This window comes from Jatropha curcas, chromosome 7 (assembly GCF_041381405.1).
Source record: "Jatropha curcas cultivar XTBG-Jc1 chromosome 7, XTBG_Jcur_1.0, whole genome shotgun sequence".
NCBI classification, from domain to species: Eukaryota; Viridiplantae; Streptophyta; class Magnoliopsida; order Malpighiales; family Euphorbiaceae; genus Jatropha; species Jatropha curcas.
Window position 1 is genome coordinate 22,413,525 of NC_143157.1, and position 17,584 is coordinate 22,431,108.

A 17,584-nucleotide genomic window follows, 5' to 3' on the forward strand; every position below is an offset into this window, starting at 1 on the left:
AATACAAATGACATATTTCATATTTAAATTACTATTTTAACGGAAAAAAATAATTATATTAAATTTTTTTCAATGAGATATTACAGTGCAAGATGTATAATTAAAAAAAAATATTTTACAATATACATAAAATGTAATATTATTTAACCATTGTATTTATTATAATCTAAATAAGCATTTATATTTTAATATTATATAAATAAAAAAGTTAATCGAATGCAATGTATGGCATAGTTAACATGCATCACATGCCATAAAAATAACAGAGAAAACGAAATTATGAAATCTCAAACAATTTCCAGGAAACGATGTCGTATAAGCCCCTACCAGTTCCTCCAAGTTCCAGGAAATTTATACAAATCCAACCTCCCATCTTCTGCCGAGACTAAAACGCACAGCGCCGGCATCGCTAGAGAAGGCGGAAAAGAATTAAGAGGAGATAGAGACGATAGTGAACTGCTAAGAGCGAAAAACGGAAGAATAAGAAGGTAAACAAAAAGCTCAACTCTTTTTTCATATTCAGATTTGGAATTTGTTGTTAAAGATTACGTCTTTGAATGTTTCTGCAGCTTAACATTCTCTTTAATTTCGGTTCATTGCCTTACTCACCTCACAAAAGCAATAATAATGAAAACCTAAATTCGGGCTAATCAATAATGGTGGCTAAAACAGATGATTTTGTTTTAGGGTCTTAATCTTGTGGTTTTGGGAATTGGGAGTTTCTACTGTTTTGAGCTTTCTGAATCTTCTTCTTTTGAACGCCTTTGTAACGATATTTTTTTTTAAAGTACGGAGAGTAAGAATTCTGAGGCTCTAATGGAATTAAATTTAATTCTTTTTTAGTTTCTCTCTTAAAACAACACTTGTTTCTGTTGCTTGACTTCTTTTCCTTGTGACTTCTGTGTGCTTAACAAATTTAATCAGAACCAGTCAGGCAGGAAGTCTATGTATACTGTTATATTGGGATCCAATTTTTTTTAATACAAAATTTGGTATAAATTGATATTGGTTCTCTCATTAACAGCTTGCTTGGCATGAATGAATCCTACAAGCTATGTAATTTGGTGAATGAACAGTTTATATGTGCATATAGGTAATGGAGGAGGACTTGACACGCCGTTGTCATGAAGAGGATCAAGAAGAAGAATATGTAGTGCTTGATCTTGATGCTATTTCTGGGCAAGTTGACATTCCTCCAGATGCACCTTATGTTCTATCTGTATGTTTTTAATCCCTACAATGTGCAGCTCCTAGATATGTTTCAATTTGTTTGTTTAACAATACCATATATATCTTGCAGCTACTGATCTGAATTGAGAGGTTGACATTGTTTAGGTTTTGATAAGGAATTAATTGCCAAGGCTATTTACATTTTTTATACTAGCTGCTTCTCTGCATGTTGCATGTAATCTTTGTTTAATTAAAATGGAGGATGATGGCTTCTATAATTTTTTCTGCCTTTTTTTTTTTTTCCTTAAATATGACCTCCATCTGCCTTTTCATTGCCATTTATCATTTCCTTATTAGTTAAACAGGTTCCATTACTTTCTAGTCGAGAATTTTCATTTTCTTTTGTTCTGCTGCTTTTTGGCCTGTAGGGTCTCGACACTTTAAATCCGACACTGATAATAGATGGCAAATTGAAGCTGGTGAGTTGTCAGCTGTGTAGCAGATGTTCTTTCTGGTTATAAAACTTTTGTGCTCACATTGTATTTTAGCGCATGCAATTTTTCATGAAATTTTTCTTAGTTGGGTGGGAAACTAACAAGACTGATACATGGTTTATGAATTTAAGTTCTCGTGGTTAATGCTCTTTTTTTCTCACAGATTGGAGAATATGAAGAAACAATAGGAACATGTTTGGTTTTCTCTGAAGACGGTAAGCTCATTTGCTTTTCTTCTTGATAGAAATAAAGTAATGAAGCCAGGAAAATTGACTCACTTGAACTGATAAATAAATCCGACTTATCTCGACATAACTTTCTCCTGCATAATAAGCTTTATGCTCTGACAACTAAGGGGACTGGAGAAGTCTAAGATTTGGCCTTTCAGTTGATTGTTATAGCAATTAAAATAGACATTCAATCGTTCTATTGCATAAAATAAGCTGGAACTTCACCAAATTTGCAAATCCTCTTGTTCATCTATTTTGTGAGTGCAGAGTATATGTATATTCTCTATTAACTTAAGCTGGTCCTAGCTGTGGCATAGGACTACTTACGCATCTCAAATGTATAAGAGCAAAAAGGAATTACCTTTGCCTCCCATTTACATGTAATTTTTTTTCATAGCTTTGCCAATTACTGTTGGACTTCCCATTATGTTCAATATATATTACTGCGTTGCATCCAAATCCTGCTATTTTTGCAAAAATATTTTTTATTTATTCCATGATTATGTATGAACCTTTGCTTAGGAACTTGTTGTAGTGTCATGTATTTTCAGAAGGTCCTCCGGTGGTTCATGAAGAGACAGGGCCATCAGAAGTAAACCTTTTCTCAGGAAAATACATAATAGATTCAAATCAAGCTCCAAGTAAGCAAGTGAGGCCTGTTGCTCGCCTTCATAAGATCCTGAAGTTTAGATTGTTGTTGGATGATGGCCAAGACGCTGCAGTTGAGGAGAATACATAAGATTTGTTTACTGTTATCTGAGGTTTTTGTATCTGTTTTCCAACAGCCTAGTTTGATAAGGTTAGTTATTGAGAAAAAACATGCATAAGGTAGAAAATGTACATAACAGTTAGATTTTGATCTTACGGTATTTGTTCATAATTATTTGGGTCTTAATTTTATTCATTTTGGATATATATATATATATATATATATATATATATATATATATATATATATATATATATATATATATATATATATATGTCCCATAAATCTATATTTAAAAGAATATCTGTACTGAAAATTCTGTTTAGCTAAATTTCAATTGCCTTCTCCTCTAACACATGGCTCCATTCCTGTCTCCAGGCCTGAAGACTTGAAGTTATTCTTTATTTTTTTTCTAATTCCAATTATTTTTAACAAAAATTAAAAATGGATTAACAAATGGTTTTGAAGATGGCTTCAAAGTTCAAACCATTTGGTAGAAAAAAAAACCTAAAATTTAAAATTGGGGCCACGCATTTTCCTTAGAAGTATGTTAGAAAAATGTAATTAAGCTTACTAGAATGGGCAAATCTCTTACCTCTTGGGCAATTTCGATGGTGCACTGAACTTCTTACATCAAAAAGCACCTTTCGATCACCAATTCCAACTAGCTAGCTAGTTAAGTTAAACACTCCAGGCAATTGATTACAAAATTTAGTTATGCAAAGATGGAAACACTTTCTTAAACATTACGTGATTAAATTACATTAATCTTTAATTCTCTTGTATTCTATTTGATATAAATGAATTCAAAATATGAAATTTATTTGTAAATTAATTTTATGTTTGATATGATTAATTTAAAACATGCAATGCAATCGAACTTCACGTAATCATATTACAATAAATTTACAATTGAAAATTTATTTGTCTTTTATTTTTTAAATATTCTTGAAATAGTAATTTTACAAAAATAAATAATAGATACCAATTATATTTACGTTATGTTGTATAATTTTTATATTTTGATTAAAATAAATATATAAAATAAATGGATATTTAACTTGAATTTTTCTCTTTCCTAGATAGTTAAAAAATGCTAAAAAATAATAAAATAAAAGATGAAAAATATTAAAATAAAAAATACAATAATAAAAAAATATTTTCCAAAAAAAATAAAATTTTTAAGTAGTTTTGGTCAAGTTTGATAAAATAAATAAGTTAAATAAGTAAAAAATTGAAACATTCAAGGAGAATGATAGTTTTTTTTTGTAAAGAGTTGGATTTCTTCGTGACATCCCAGGTTTGGGGCACAACACCTTAGGCGAATCCCACATCGACTACGCACAAGGTGGAAGTCCTATACATAAAGGGTGGCAACCTTGAACTAGTGTGACGCGTTTTGGGCTGGCAGAGCGGAGGTTTCCCTGGCCCAGAAACAAAACCGTGAGGGTTTAGGCCAGGTTTGGCACCCAAAGCGGACAATATCACACTAGGGCTGGGTTGTTTCATTCTTTTTTATAGACTTTACTTGGAAATTCGATCTATTTTTGTAGAATTTGGAAATTTCACCTATTCATATGGAAATATTAGGATTGGATGCCACTAAACTCTTCTGTATGCAGGTTAGTCACTCTTTTACTTAGCAATCTCCTATATAAACCACATGGTCTCTCAGCAATTTTTCATCCAACACAAAAACTACTTTGATTTCTCAGTAATGATGGACTCATCAATCATGGAAGTCATTGTTATTCCCTTTGCCATCCTATTGATCATCGCTCTTTCACTCATCGTCTGCAAGCACCAAATTTCCAACACCTTCGACATTAAGAATCTCCCTCCTGGGAATACCGGTTGGCCTCTCATCGGTGAAAGCATAGGATTCTTGACCACAGGTCGAAAGGGTCAGCTTGAGAAGTTCATATTCGATCGAATGTCAAAGTACTCGAACAAAGTTTTTAAGACATCATTGTTCTGCGAACCAGCGGCAGTGTTTTGTGGAGTAGCCGGAAATAATTTCTTGTTCTCCAATGAGAACAAACTGGTGACCGTATGGTGGCCCAGCTTTGTGAACAAAATCTTCCCTTCCTCTAAATAAACATCATCGCAAGAGGAATCCATAAGAATGAGAAAGCTTCTTCTGTAATTTCTGAAGGCAGAAGCACTCCAGAGATATATTGGTATAATGGAAGTAGTTGCACAAAGACATTTCGCATTCGACTGGGATAACAAACGGCAAGTGACTGTTTTCCCTCTGGCAAAGATGTACACTTTCTCGTTAGCTTGCAGGCTTTTTCTCAGCATGGAAGATCGAGAGCAAGTGGAAAAGTTGGCCAAGTCATTCGATTTTTTGGCATCTGCCTTTATAGCAATACCAATAGATTTGCCAGGAACATCTTTCAACAGAGGGATCAAGGCCTCCAATTTGGTTCGAAAAGAGCTGTTAAAGATTATAAAGCAAAGAAAGACTGATCCAGCAGAGAACAAGGCATCCCAAACACCAGATATATTGTCTCACATGCTAACCACAGTAGATGACAAGGGGCAGTTCATGAGTGAAATGGAAATAGCAGATAAAATTCTTGGATTGCTTATTGGAGGCCACGATACAGCCAGTTCTGCCATTACTTTCGTTGTCAAGTATCTGGCAGAGATGCCTCAAGTATATGAGAAGGCCTTGGAGGGTAAGCAATCTTCAAGTTTCAAAGTAATTGATTAATATTATTATTAATTATATATATGCGGGTTTTAAATTTTGTATGCTTAATTTTCAGAACAAATGGGAATTGCAAAATCAAAAGTAGCAGGAGAACTATTAAATTGGGAAGACATACAAAAGATGAAATATTCATGGAAAGTAGCATGTGAAGTTATGAGACTTGCACCTCCTCTTCAAGGAGCCTTCAGAGAGGCCATCACAGACTTCACCTATGCTGATTGTACCATTCCTAAGGGATGGAAGCTTTACTGGAGTGCCAATTCCACACACAGAAACCCTGAACGTTTCCCTGACCCTGAAAAATTCGACCCATCAAGGTTCGATGGGCTTGGACCTGCACCTTACACTTTTGTTCCTTTTGGAGGAGGGCCAAGGATGTGCCTGTTGGGATTATAACTTATCCCGAGTGGGGCCGTAAATGCCAGATGAAAAATAAGAACACCAAGATTTACGTGGTTCACCCTTCAACTGTTATTGGCTACGTCCACGGGACAAAAACTCCGAATAATTCTTCTACTAAAAATAGTAGATACAAAAGAGATTACAAAAAATAGTGGCACTCTAAGTGTTTCCCAAAAACACCAAAATTACAATCCTCACTATTTTCTCTCTTTCCCATTTTTAGGAACCCTTTCCTAAAATTATAATCTTCGTTTTTTTTTTTTTGTTTTTTTTTTTGTACACTTTGAAGTGAAAATCCTTCTCCTTTTTATAGGAGAAGGGACGCAGTGGACGCGTTAATCACGCGTCCACTTTTCCTTTTTTTTTTTTTCTTCTTTGTTCGGCAGTCTCTCTTTGACTGCCACCAAAACAAAAACGTGTTTTATATATATATATATTTTTTCTCTTTTCAAATGTATGTGGGTCCCATATGTCGAAGGGACCCCACAACAATTCTCCCCCTCCCGACTACATGGTGGGACTCTCCATCCCTACTACTTTGACATATAGCTCGAACTTCTCCTTCTGAACGACCTTTGTCAATATATCTGCAGCATTTCTGTCTGTGTGGATCTTTCGCAACTGAAACTGCTTCTCTTCAATGGCAAGTCTAAGCCAATGATATCTTACATCAATGTGTTTCGTCCGTGCATGATACATAGTATTTTTGCTCAAGTCTAACGCACTTTGACTATCACAATAAACTATATATTCTTCCTGCTGCACACCCAATTCTTGAAAAAATCGTTTTAACTAAAGCATTTCCTTTCCTGCTTCCGTTGCTGCAACGTACTCTGCTTCGATCGTTGATAACGAAACACATTTTTGTAATCTTGACTGCCATGAAATAGCTCCCCCTGAGAATGTAAATAGATATCCTGATGTAGATTTTCTTTTATCAAGATCACCGGCCATATCTGCATCTGTGTAGCCAACAAGTGCAAACTTTTCACCTCCAAAAGTTAAACATAACTTTGAAGTTCCTCTCAGGTATCTGAAGATCCACTTTACTGCTTCCCAATGTGTCGTCTAGGGATTTGACAGAAATCGGCTCACAACGCCAACTGCATGAGCGATATCTGGTATCGTACACACCATTGCGTACATCAAACTTCCGACCGTTGAAGAATATGGAACATTTGACATATCTCCTTTTTCTTTCTCTGTTGATGGGTAGGATTTCTTACTCAACTTGAAGTGAGCGGCAAACGGAGTGCTAACTGGTTTAGCATTTTTCATATTGAACCTCTCTAGAACCCGTTCAATATATTTTTCCTGCGATAACCATAACCTGCAGGACTTTCTGTCTCGAATAATCTCCATTCTGAGAATTTACCTTGACGATCCCAAATCCTTCATGTCAAATGCTTTTGACAAATCTCTCTTTAACCTGCTAATCATGTGTGCATCTGGTCCAACGATTAGCATATCATCAACATATAAGAGAAGGATGATAAATTTACCATCAGAAAATTTCTGAACATATACACAAGGATCTGCATCTGTCCTTTTGTATCCTTGATTCACCATGAAAGAATCAAACTTTTTATACCACTGTCGCGGTGCTTGTTTCAACCCGTACAAGCTCTTCTTCAAGCGACAAACCATGTCCTCTTTTCCCTTGACCTTGAAACCTTTTGGTTGTTCCATATAAATTTCTTCCTGTAGATCCCCATGCAAGAATACGGTCTTTACATCAAGCTACTCCAACTCAAGATTCAAACTGGCTATTAGACCTAACACAACTCGAATAGAACTCATTTTCACAACTGGTGAAAAAATCTCATCAAAGTCAATACATTTCTTTTGAGTAAAGCCTTTGACGACCAATCGAGCTTTGTATCTCACTAGGTTGCCATCATCTTTCTTCAGTTTGTACACCCATTTGTTCTTAAGTGTTCTCTTCCCTTTTGGAAGTTTCACCAGCTCATACGTGTCATTCTTTTTCAAAGAATTCATCTCTTCTTGCATGGCCTTTGTCCAGCAATCTCTATCTTTGCAAGATTTCACATCTTGAAAGCTCTCTGGCTCCCCTCATCAGTAATCAAAATGTAATCAGAAGTAGGGTACCTTGTAGATGGTTGGCATTCTCTGGTTGACCTTCTTAACTAAGGTTCAACTCCTTCTGATGGAATGGGGTTTTCTGGCTCCCCCTGCTCAACACCCTCTGCATCACTGTTATCATCTACAATTGTCTCTTGATCCCCTACGACTGGCTCTTCTTCTTCTTCTTGTTCTGATTCTGGCATTCCTCCTCCTGTGGCATCATCTGTAGGAATGCTTCCTGGTGTAATATCAATAACACCATCACTTGTGGATTCTTCACAAGTTGTATCTGCCACGATCTCATTCTCGTGGAATACTACGTCTCGTCTCCGGACAACTTTCTTTTTCAATGGGTCCCACAACCTGTAGCCAAACTCTTCATCTCCATAACCAACAAAAGTGCAAGGAACTGACTTTTCGTCAAGCTTTGATCTTTGCTCCTTTAGAACATGCATAAATGCCTTGCAGCCAAATACCCTCAGGTGAGAGTATGAAATATTCTACCTGTCCAGACCTTCTCCGGGATATCAAAATCCAATGGTGCTGAAGGTAGTTGGTTGATTAGGTAGACAGCAGTATTGACAGGTTCTCCCCAAAATGGCTTAGGTAAGTTGGCCATTTTGAGCATGGATTTGACTCTCTCAATAATGATGCGATTCATCCATTCAACAACGTCGTTGTGTTGAGGCGTACCAAGAACTGTCTTTTCATGCCTGATACCGTACTGACTACAATAATCTCTAAACTCCTTAGAGATATACTCACCACCATTATCCATGCGCAAATACTTCAAGACCACTCCAGTCTCCCTTTTCACCATAGCATGGAATTGCTGAAAGTGCTTGAATACTTGGTCTTTTGTGCGCAACAAATATATCCATGTTTTCCGTGAGAAATCATCAATGAAGGTAAGAAAATACCTACTTCCTCCAAGTGATTCTACCTCCATGGGACCACATACGTCAGAGTGTATCAACTCCAACTTGTTGTCTCTCCTTCTAGAGCTTTTCAAAAATGAGACACGATGTTGCTTCCTAAATAAACAATAATCACAAGGGTTTATTTTACCTTTGGCTAATGGTATGAGGGACTTCTTAGCCAACATATTCAACCCTTTCTCACTAACGTGTGCCAGCCGCCTATGCCACAAATTTGGTGAAGCATCATTTGCAACTGTATTTAGTTGACCCGCACATATTATTGCGTGCGTCTTATACAGCGAGCAACATAATTTTCCTCTCGCCACCACCAAAGACCCTTTGGTGAGTTTCCAATTACCGTCACATGTATGATGGTGATAGCCTTCCTTGTCCAATACACTCACAGACAACAGGTTCAACCAAAGATCGGGAATATGTCGCACATTTTTAAGTGTTAATGTGCACTCGACATTTGTCTTTATGCAGATATCACCGATTCCCACCACTTGCGAGACACTATTATTTCCCATTTTAATGGTGCCAAAGTCTCCTGCTTTATAAGTGGAAAAGCATTCCCTTTTTGGAACACAGTGGTATGAAGCACCGGAGTCTACTATCCACTCGGTATCTGCATCTCCAACATGACAACAATCTGCATCATGAGTGACTAAAGTCACCTCACCATCTTCTCCTGAGACTGTAGCAGATGTATTTCTGTCATTCTCCTGTCTTCGGTCTGCATTATCCTGTTTGAGTAAACGACAATTTCTTTTGAGATGACCCTCCTTACCGCAATGGTAACATTTTCTCATCTCTCTGGACTTGGATCTACAACCTGACTTTACATGCCTTGGACCTCTACTCTTGCTCCGGCCCTATTCTCTGTGACAAAGGCTTGTGAACTGGTACTGGCAACATCTCTTCTTCGTAATTCTTCATTAAGTAGTCTATTCTTTACCATAGACATCGTTACCACACCATTTGGAGCTGAGTTACTCAATGATACCACAAGAGTATCCTAGCTATCCGGTAGAGATTCCAACAGTAGGCATGCTTGCATCTCGTCTTCTAAGGACATACCGCTAACTGCTAACTCAATTACGAGTCCTTCAAAATCGTTCAGGTGTTGTGTAATTGATCGTCCCTCTGATAGCTTCAAGTTCATGACTTTACGCATCATGAAGACTTTTCCTTGAGCATTCGTAGCCTCGTACATATTCTCCAATTTCTTCCAGAGAATGGATCTTTTTCATTTCTCACATGGTTGTACAGGCTAGCATCTATCCATTGGAGTATTGTACCTAATGTCTGCTTTTTTAATTTCTCCCACTGCCTTTCTTTCATTTCTTCCGGCTTTGCACTATCACCTTCAATTGGATCATACAGATCTTTACAATTGAGGTAGTCCTCCATTCTGGATTTTCACATTGAATAATTCGAATCCGTCAATTTGATCATTGCCCCGTCGTTAGCCATGTTGAATTCTGAATCTGCCAAAATTTCACTATTCACGAAATTCACTATTCACGTGAATAGTAACTTTGATAGAATTTACCAACCAAAGGCTCTGATACCAGTTGTTGGGATTATAACTTATCCCGAGTGGGGCCGTAAATGCCAGATGAAAAATAAGAACACCAAGATTTACGTGGTTCACCCTTCAACTGTTATGGGCTACGTCCACGGGACAAAAACTCCGAATAATTCTTCTATTAAAAATAGTAGGTACAAAAGAGATTACAAAAAATAGTGGCACTCTAAGTGTTTCCCAAAAACACCCCAAAATTACAATCCTCACTATTTTCTCTCTTTTCCAATTTTAGGAACCCTTTCCTAAAATTATAATCTTCGTTTTTTTTTTTTGTTTTTGTTTTTGTACACTTTGAAGTGAAAATCCTTCTCCTTTTTATAGGAGAAGGGGACGCAGTGGACGCGTTAATCACGCATCCACTTTTCCTTTTTTTTTTTTCTTCTTTGTTCGGCAGTCTCTCTTTGACTGCCACCAAAACAAAAACAAAAACGTGTTTTATATATATTTTTTTTCTCTTTTCAAATGTGTGTGGGTCCCACATGTCGGAGGAACCCCACAACAACGCCCTGGTAAAGAATATGCTCGATTGGAAATTCTGGTTTTCATGCACGACATCCTCAAAAAATTCATGTGGGACAAGTTGCTTCCTCAAGAGAACGTTATCGTTGATCCTCTTCCAATACGTGCTAAAGGCCTTCCCATTCATCTCCATCCTCACGCACATTAATCATCTCTTAATCCTCCATTTCTCATTTTGCATTCTCTATTTATTCTTACTGATCATTTCATAATCCATCAAACTTCATGGTTTTACCTACCGACTTTCTCTATTTTTTTATCTTTTACAGCTACTTTTATTTGAAAGAATATATAAATAAAAATATTTACTTGCACTTAAAGCAACCGGGTAATTAATAATGGTTTTAGGACGAATTAGGATTTATAAGAAAAAATATGAGATTATTTTCTTATGTTGCTGTATTACAGTAAGAGTTTTCGCCAATTTAGAGAGTTGAAGAAATAACTATCCTGTCGTGTAAGCCATCGTGTTATATGATATCAATATTGCTTTTGTAAATTAATTTCATAAAATTTTAATTTTTTTATCATAATTTTATTTAACAACATACGTAATATGGATCAAGAAAAGGAAAATTCTTGGTGTAGTCTTACACACCAAGGCAATTAAAAATGAATTGTTTAAAAAATGTTATTGATTTATCTTTATTAGTTTGGTGTACAAGTTGACTCTTATATCGATATAGATAAATCTTTTTCAACATAAAACATCAATATTAGATAAAATTATCCTGCCCGACCTTAAAAATCCTGCAGCTTTACAACGCCATGACGTAATGTTTAAAAAAAAAATTTCTCATGAGAATCCTAATATCCTTTTCGGACATTTGATTAATCTCGTTCTGAATTTATAATTGCTCATCTCTATATATGTTTTTCTGCATAATGAATCTATGACTTTATATAGAGATGGTCCACTCAAGTATATCTTACCACTTAAATCAGTTATTATGAATTGATGTTCAACAATTTCATAGATTAATATCGCTAAGTTAAACTCGAGTCAAGTAATCAATGCATAGTATGGATGAAACAAATACATGATATGAGCGTCTTTAATGAGCGGATTTGGTACAATCAAAATTTAGTTCTAATCTAATACACTGGGATACCTATCTCATTAACACACGTTAAGTTCTAATTTTATACAACTTTTAAGGGATTTCTTTTTTCCAGTAATTAAGCTAACATAATTGGCAGAATCGTTTATTTCTTTACAAGGACAATTTTTTTCTAGACTGCAAATTTTCATTTTGGTTATGAATTCTTTAAGAGGTGAATTGCCAAGAATTTTTCATCTCACTGTTAATAAGTTCACCTTAGATATATCGGATAAATAATTGTTTTAATAGTTATTAGCTATCCTAACAAATTGTCAATTGTTTTATCCTAATATTAAAAGGGGTAACGTTTCATCATCCGCTCTCTTAAACTTTTAATACTCCTATAAACCTACGTTATCATAATAAAAATAATTATCATAATAAAAATAGTGTTTTGATCTTAATCAAAACGAGTCAGCGAAACGAGTCAGCGGTACCACAAAAATCGTTGCCGTAGATGTCCTTTGGCTAAACCTAATACTTAATGTGTTACTGAAATTTTTAACTAACGAGATTTGGTTGTGCGGTATTAATTCACTAGTGCATTACCGGAATTTAATGGATTTGATGGGTTAAGTTTAAGTTTCTTCTTATCATTCTTTAAGGACTAATACAACAAAAGGAAAAAATATTATTTTATTTCTACATTTTGATATAATTAATTACTTTATCTTTATATTTTAAAAATTATTTTATTTTATTTTTATAATTTATCTCCGTTAAACGAAATTATCCTTTCATCTTTTATTTGAAATTTGAGTTATTAACGCATGCAAACTACATAAATAAAATAATATAATTTTTAAAATATAAAGACAAAGTAGTTAATTATATCAAAATAAAGAAACAAAATATGATTAGTTTTGTAATTTCACCAGCAATTTGCGATTTAAATCTCAAATAATAGGATCCAAACTATATAAATAAAATTGTGTAATTTTAAATAAAAAAATAAAACAGTTAATTATGTCAAAGTATAGGAACAAAATATAATTTTCCCTTTAATAAAGGGGCTAAATAATTTGCCTAATTAATAATAGGTATAAATTAATTTTTCAACTTTACAATTTTAATCTTGTAGCACAAACAGCTGTAGTTTGTAGTTATTTTAAATAATAATGTCGAAATTCGGGAAGATTTTAATTGCACTAAATTTGTCTATACAAAAATTTTAAAAAAAAATTCTTAGGAAACATAAAATAGCTAATTGACTTGAATTAGTTCTATATATTTTTAACTTTGCATGTCAATTTTGCCTATTTCCTTCTAATACATTGCAGACTATGGATTCTCAAGCAGTAAAAAAGATTTTCACGGTGATTTAGGTACGCTAGAAATCAGCTGTTACGGAATGGAAGGCATAGGTCAGGTTATTTTTTAGACTGTAATTATTTTTTAAATGAAGGGAACAATTGGTCCGTCCTTTGGTTCATTGTCAAGGCAATGGGCAAGAAATCCTAACCAAACCAGTTATTTAGTTGAACCGAAGTTCGCTCAACCCAGAAACTTCTAGAATCATGGACCACCAAAACCATCAAAGAAGTTACCATATGGTCAACTCTGTCATCCTCATCAATGCCTGATCTTCAGCCACGTGTTATATGTAGCTACCAAACCAAGCGCTGTCTCGATTCTTCTTTCGGAGGATTGGTGGGCGCTTACGTGGAAAGATATTTATTTATTTTTATCTAAAAGTATTTATTTATTTATTTATTTCGTCGTCTAGTCAGTAATGACTAGGTAGAAAAAAAAAATCCAATGGCCTGTATTTATTTGCCAAATTTGGTTTAATGACTTTTTTTAAGAAGATTGGTTTAACTCTCCTCTCTCTCTCTCTCTGCGTTCTATTTTCTCTTTCTTTTTACAAATTTTGGAAATAATTATTGTCTTTTTAGAAAATTTTGATTGGACAATTAATTTACTTATGTTATAATTAATTAATATATTTTTACAAATAATTATTAAATTATTACAAAGTACCTTCCCTATTATGTTATTCATATTTTTTTTCCCTCATCAAATTTGAAATTCATAATATATGTGTGTAGACAATAAAACATGATATGTCTTTTTGTTTTTAAGTTGGAAGTAAATTTGCTATTGAATATTAATTACATGTTTAAATGTTTTACAAAAACTTTTATATATACACGTATATACATTTTAATGTATTTGTTAGATAATACTGAAGAATTGTACATATATATATAGTTATAATAAATTTGAAATAAATGATAATTATAAATTGAACTGAAGTGTACGTGTGTATATATATACACACTACTGTTTTATTAATTAACAGTTGTATTCATATTAATCATGTATGAAGTTTATTTTAACATTATAAAATCTAAATAATATAAAAGAAAAATTATAACTAATATTTAATAGTCAACAAATCAGTGCGGCTGACTAACAGCTTGAATTAGAATTTATGGACGTGCTAAACATGTGTAGTACACAAACCGTAAAAATAAATGTGCTTTATATTGTGGAAATTGGGCTTTTTCCACCAAAAGCAATTTGTGAATTACTGTACTTACTAACTACACTAAGTAAATTCCCAGATAAGTGGAGGAGTCACAAATGGTCTCACTTAAAACCCACTTGCCTAGACAGAATTTATCTAGAAGTAATTAATTAGACAATAACCACCAAAAATATTTTTACCCAACAATAACTATTAAATAAATAAAGACAAAAGCAATAAATAAAAGAGAATACCAAAATTTAACGAGGTTCGGCCAATTTTGCCTACGTCCTCGGACACTACTAAATTTATATTTCACTAAAGAAATATACAAATTGAGAGAGGAGAGAAACTTGTCTAATCCACTTAAGAATTGGAAGACAAGTTTTGGAATGAATAAAACTTCAGGAGCTAAGCTCCTTTTATAGCCAAACAACTCCCTATTCCCTTTCCTTTCTTTCGATGTGGGATTTGCAAGCCACCTAACCAATAATCTCCACCTTGGCGAAAATCCCACCAATGCAAGCTTCTGCTCTTTCTCTCACAAAGTTGTAATGTCTTCAAATGTGCTTGGCAATGCCAAGCTTCAATTTTTAACAATATTGATCAAGTCCAAACAATGTTTGAACTTGACAGCTGTCACCACTTTTGTCAACATATCAGCAGGATTTTCAGCAGTCTGAATCTTCTGGAGTTGAACCTATCTTTCCTCCAGAATTTCTCTGACAAAATGAAATCGAACATCGATATGCTTCGTCCTTGCATGATAAACTTGGTTCTTTGCCAAGTGAATAGCACTTTGACTATCGCAATGTACAACAATGTTGTTTTGCCTAATTCCCAATTCATCAAGCAATCCTTGAAGCCAAATTGCCTCCTTAACAGCCTCTGTAACTGCCATGTACTCTGCCTCTGTTGTAGACAAAGCCACTGTTGACTGTAAAGTAGACTTCCAACTAACTGGTGCTTTTGCAAGAGTAAACACATAACCAGTAGTTGATCGACGTTTATCCAAATCACCGGCATAATCAGAATCACAGTATCCGACTATGCGTTGACCACTATTCTTATCCTGCTCAAAAATCAATCCAACATCCACGGTGTTCTGAAGGTACCGCAGAATCCATTTCACAGCTTGCCAATGCTCCTTGCCAGGATCATGCATGTATCTGCTCACAACTCCAACTGCCTGTGAAATTTCAGGTCTTGTACACACCATAGCATACATCAAGCTACCTACAGCATTTGCATAGGGAACTCTTGACATGTATTCCCGTTCTGCATCATTTTTTGGCGACTGAGCTGCACTGAGTTTGAAATGAGGAGCAAGAGGTGTACTAACAGGTTTGGTTTTGTCATCCATACCAAAACGCTTTAGTATTTTTCTCAGATATTGCTTCTGATTCAGACAAAGTCTCCCCAATTTCCTATCTCTGGTTATCTCCATGCCGAGAATCCTTTTTGCTTCGCCCAGATCTTTCATTTCAAATTCTTGATTCAACTGATTCTTCAAATTCTCAATTTCTTGTTTATTCTTTGAAGCTATTAGCATATCATCAACATACAAAAGTAGATAAATGAAAGAGCCATCTTGTAGCTTGCGCAAATACACACAATGATCGTATTTACTTCTTGTGTACTTCTGCCTTTGCATAAACTTATCAAATCGCTTGTACCACTGCCTCGGAGATTGCTTCAATCCATAAAGCGATTTTTCAAGTTTGCATACCATATTTTCCTTTCCAACAACCTTGAATCCTTCTGGCTGAGTCATATAGATTTCCTCTTCCAGATCTCCATGTAAAAATGCAGTTTTTACATCCAATTGAACTAGTTCCAAATCAAACTGTGCTACCAAGGCTAACAAAATCCGAATGGAGGAATGTTTTACAACTGGAGAAAATACTTCATTATAATCAATTCCCTCCGTCTGAGCGTAGCCTTTAGCTACCAACCTTGCCTTATAGTGAACACTGTCTCTGTCAGGAAATCCATCTTTCTTTGCATATACCCATTTGCATCCAATTGCCTTCTTTCCCTTTGGTGGATCAACTAAGTTCCACGTCTGATTCTTATAAAGGGACTTCATTTCATCTTCCATAGCTTTTCTCCACTTTACTTCTTCTGAACTTTTGACAGCTTCATTGAAAGTGGATGGAATGCTATCATCTGCAATTGGAGATGCATAGGCCACCATATCATCAAAACGAGCAGGCTTTCTTATAACTCTCCTTGGCCTATCAAGTGCAATTGACTCAAGTTGCTGTGGAGGTTCTTGGAGTTGAACCTCTTCTTCATCTGAACCTCCTTCTACCTCAGGAGTTTCTGCAGGTTCAGTACTTGCCACTGGGATTTTTCTATCAAACTCCACCTGTTTGGGAGTATCCTCCACCTGTTGTGGAGTACCATCTGGCTTCTCTACTGTCACCTTTTTTAACATGGTAGATTCATCAAAAGTGACATCTCTGCTAAAGATTATTTTCTTTGATTCTGTACACCATAGTCGATAGCCTTTAACACCGGTGCTTATCCCCATGAAAATGGCTTTCTTAGCTCTTGGATCCAGCTTCGATTCCTTAACATGATAATATGCAGTGGAACCAAATACACGTAAGGAATCATAATCATTAGCAGGTTCTCCACACCATACCTCTATAGGTGTTTTGCCACCAATAGCAGTTGATGGTAATCGATTAATGAGATGGCACGCATATGACAAAGCCTCAGCCCAAAATTTCTTGTCTAACCCAGCATTAGACAACATACACCGAACTTTCTCCAGCAACGTTCGGTTCATACGTTCTGCCACCCCATTCTGCTGAGGTGTATTTCTAACTGTGAAGTGTCGAACAATGCCTTCATCTGCACAGATTTTATCAAAAGCATCATTTTTGTATTCTCCTCCATTGTCTGTTCGGAGACATTTGATGCGTCTGCCAGTCTGAGTTTCCACTAATTTTTTCCATTTAAGGAAAACTTTAAGCACTTCATCTTTTGACTTCAAGGTATACACCCAAACCCTTCGAGAGAAATCATCAACAAAGGTCACATAATAGTGTTTACCACTCAAAGAAGCTGTTGTAGAGGGTCCCCATACATCAGAGTGAACATAGTCCAAAATACCCTTGGTATTATGGATTCCGGTGCCAAATTTCACTCTTGTCTGCTTTCC

General features: G+C 35.2%; 2 protein-coding genes across 2 annotated transcripts; both read left to right on the forward strand.

Annotated features, from left to right (window-relative positions):
- The first annotated feature begins 315 nt into the window (after positions 1-315).
- LOC105644262 (Transcription factor TFIIIC, tau55-related protein) lies at positions 316-2,777 on the forward strand. The gene is made up of 5 exons (XM_012229555.4): positions 316-488; positions 1,094-1,219; positions 1,599-1,649; positions 1,828-1,879; positions 2,446-2,777. The coding sequence occupies exons 2-5, from the start codon at positions 1,097-1,099 to the stop codon at positions 2,631-2,633; spliced, it is 414 nt and encodes a 137-aa protein (XP_012084945.1). The 5' UTR covers positions 316-488; positions 1,094-1,096; the 3' UTR covers positions 2,634-2,777.
- A 1,479-nt stretch (positions 2,778-4,256) lies between these two features.
- On the forward strand, positions 4,257-10,987 carry LOC105644287 (beta-amyrin 28-monooxygenase-like). Its single transcript, XM_089724225.1, has 4 exons — positions 4,257-4,277; positions 4,435-5,287; positions 5,378-5,701; positions 10,824-10,987. Exons 2-4 carry the CDS (start codon positions 4,789-4,791, stop codon positions 10,985-10,987), a joined length of 987 nt encoding a protein of 328 aa, XP_089580351.1. The 5' UTR covers positions 4,257-4,277; positions 4,435-4,788.
- Positions 10,988-17,584: the final 6,597 nt, after the last annotated feature.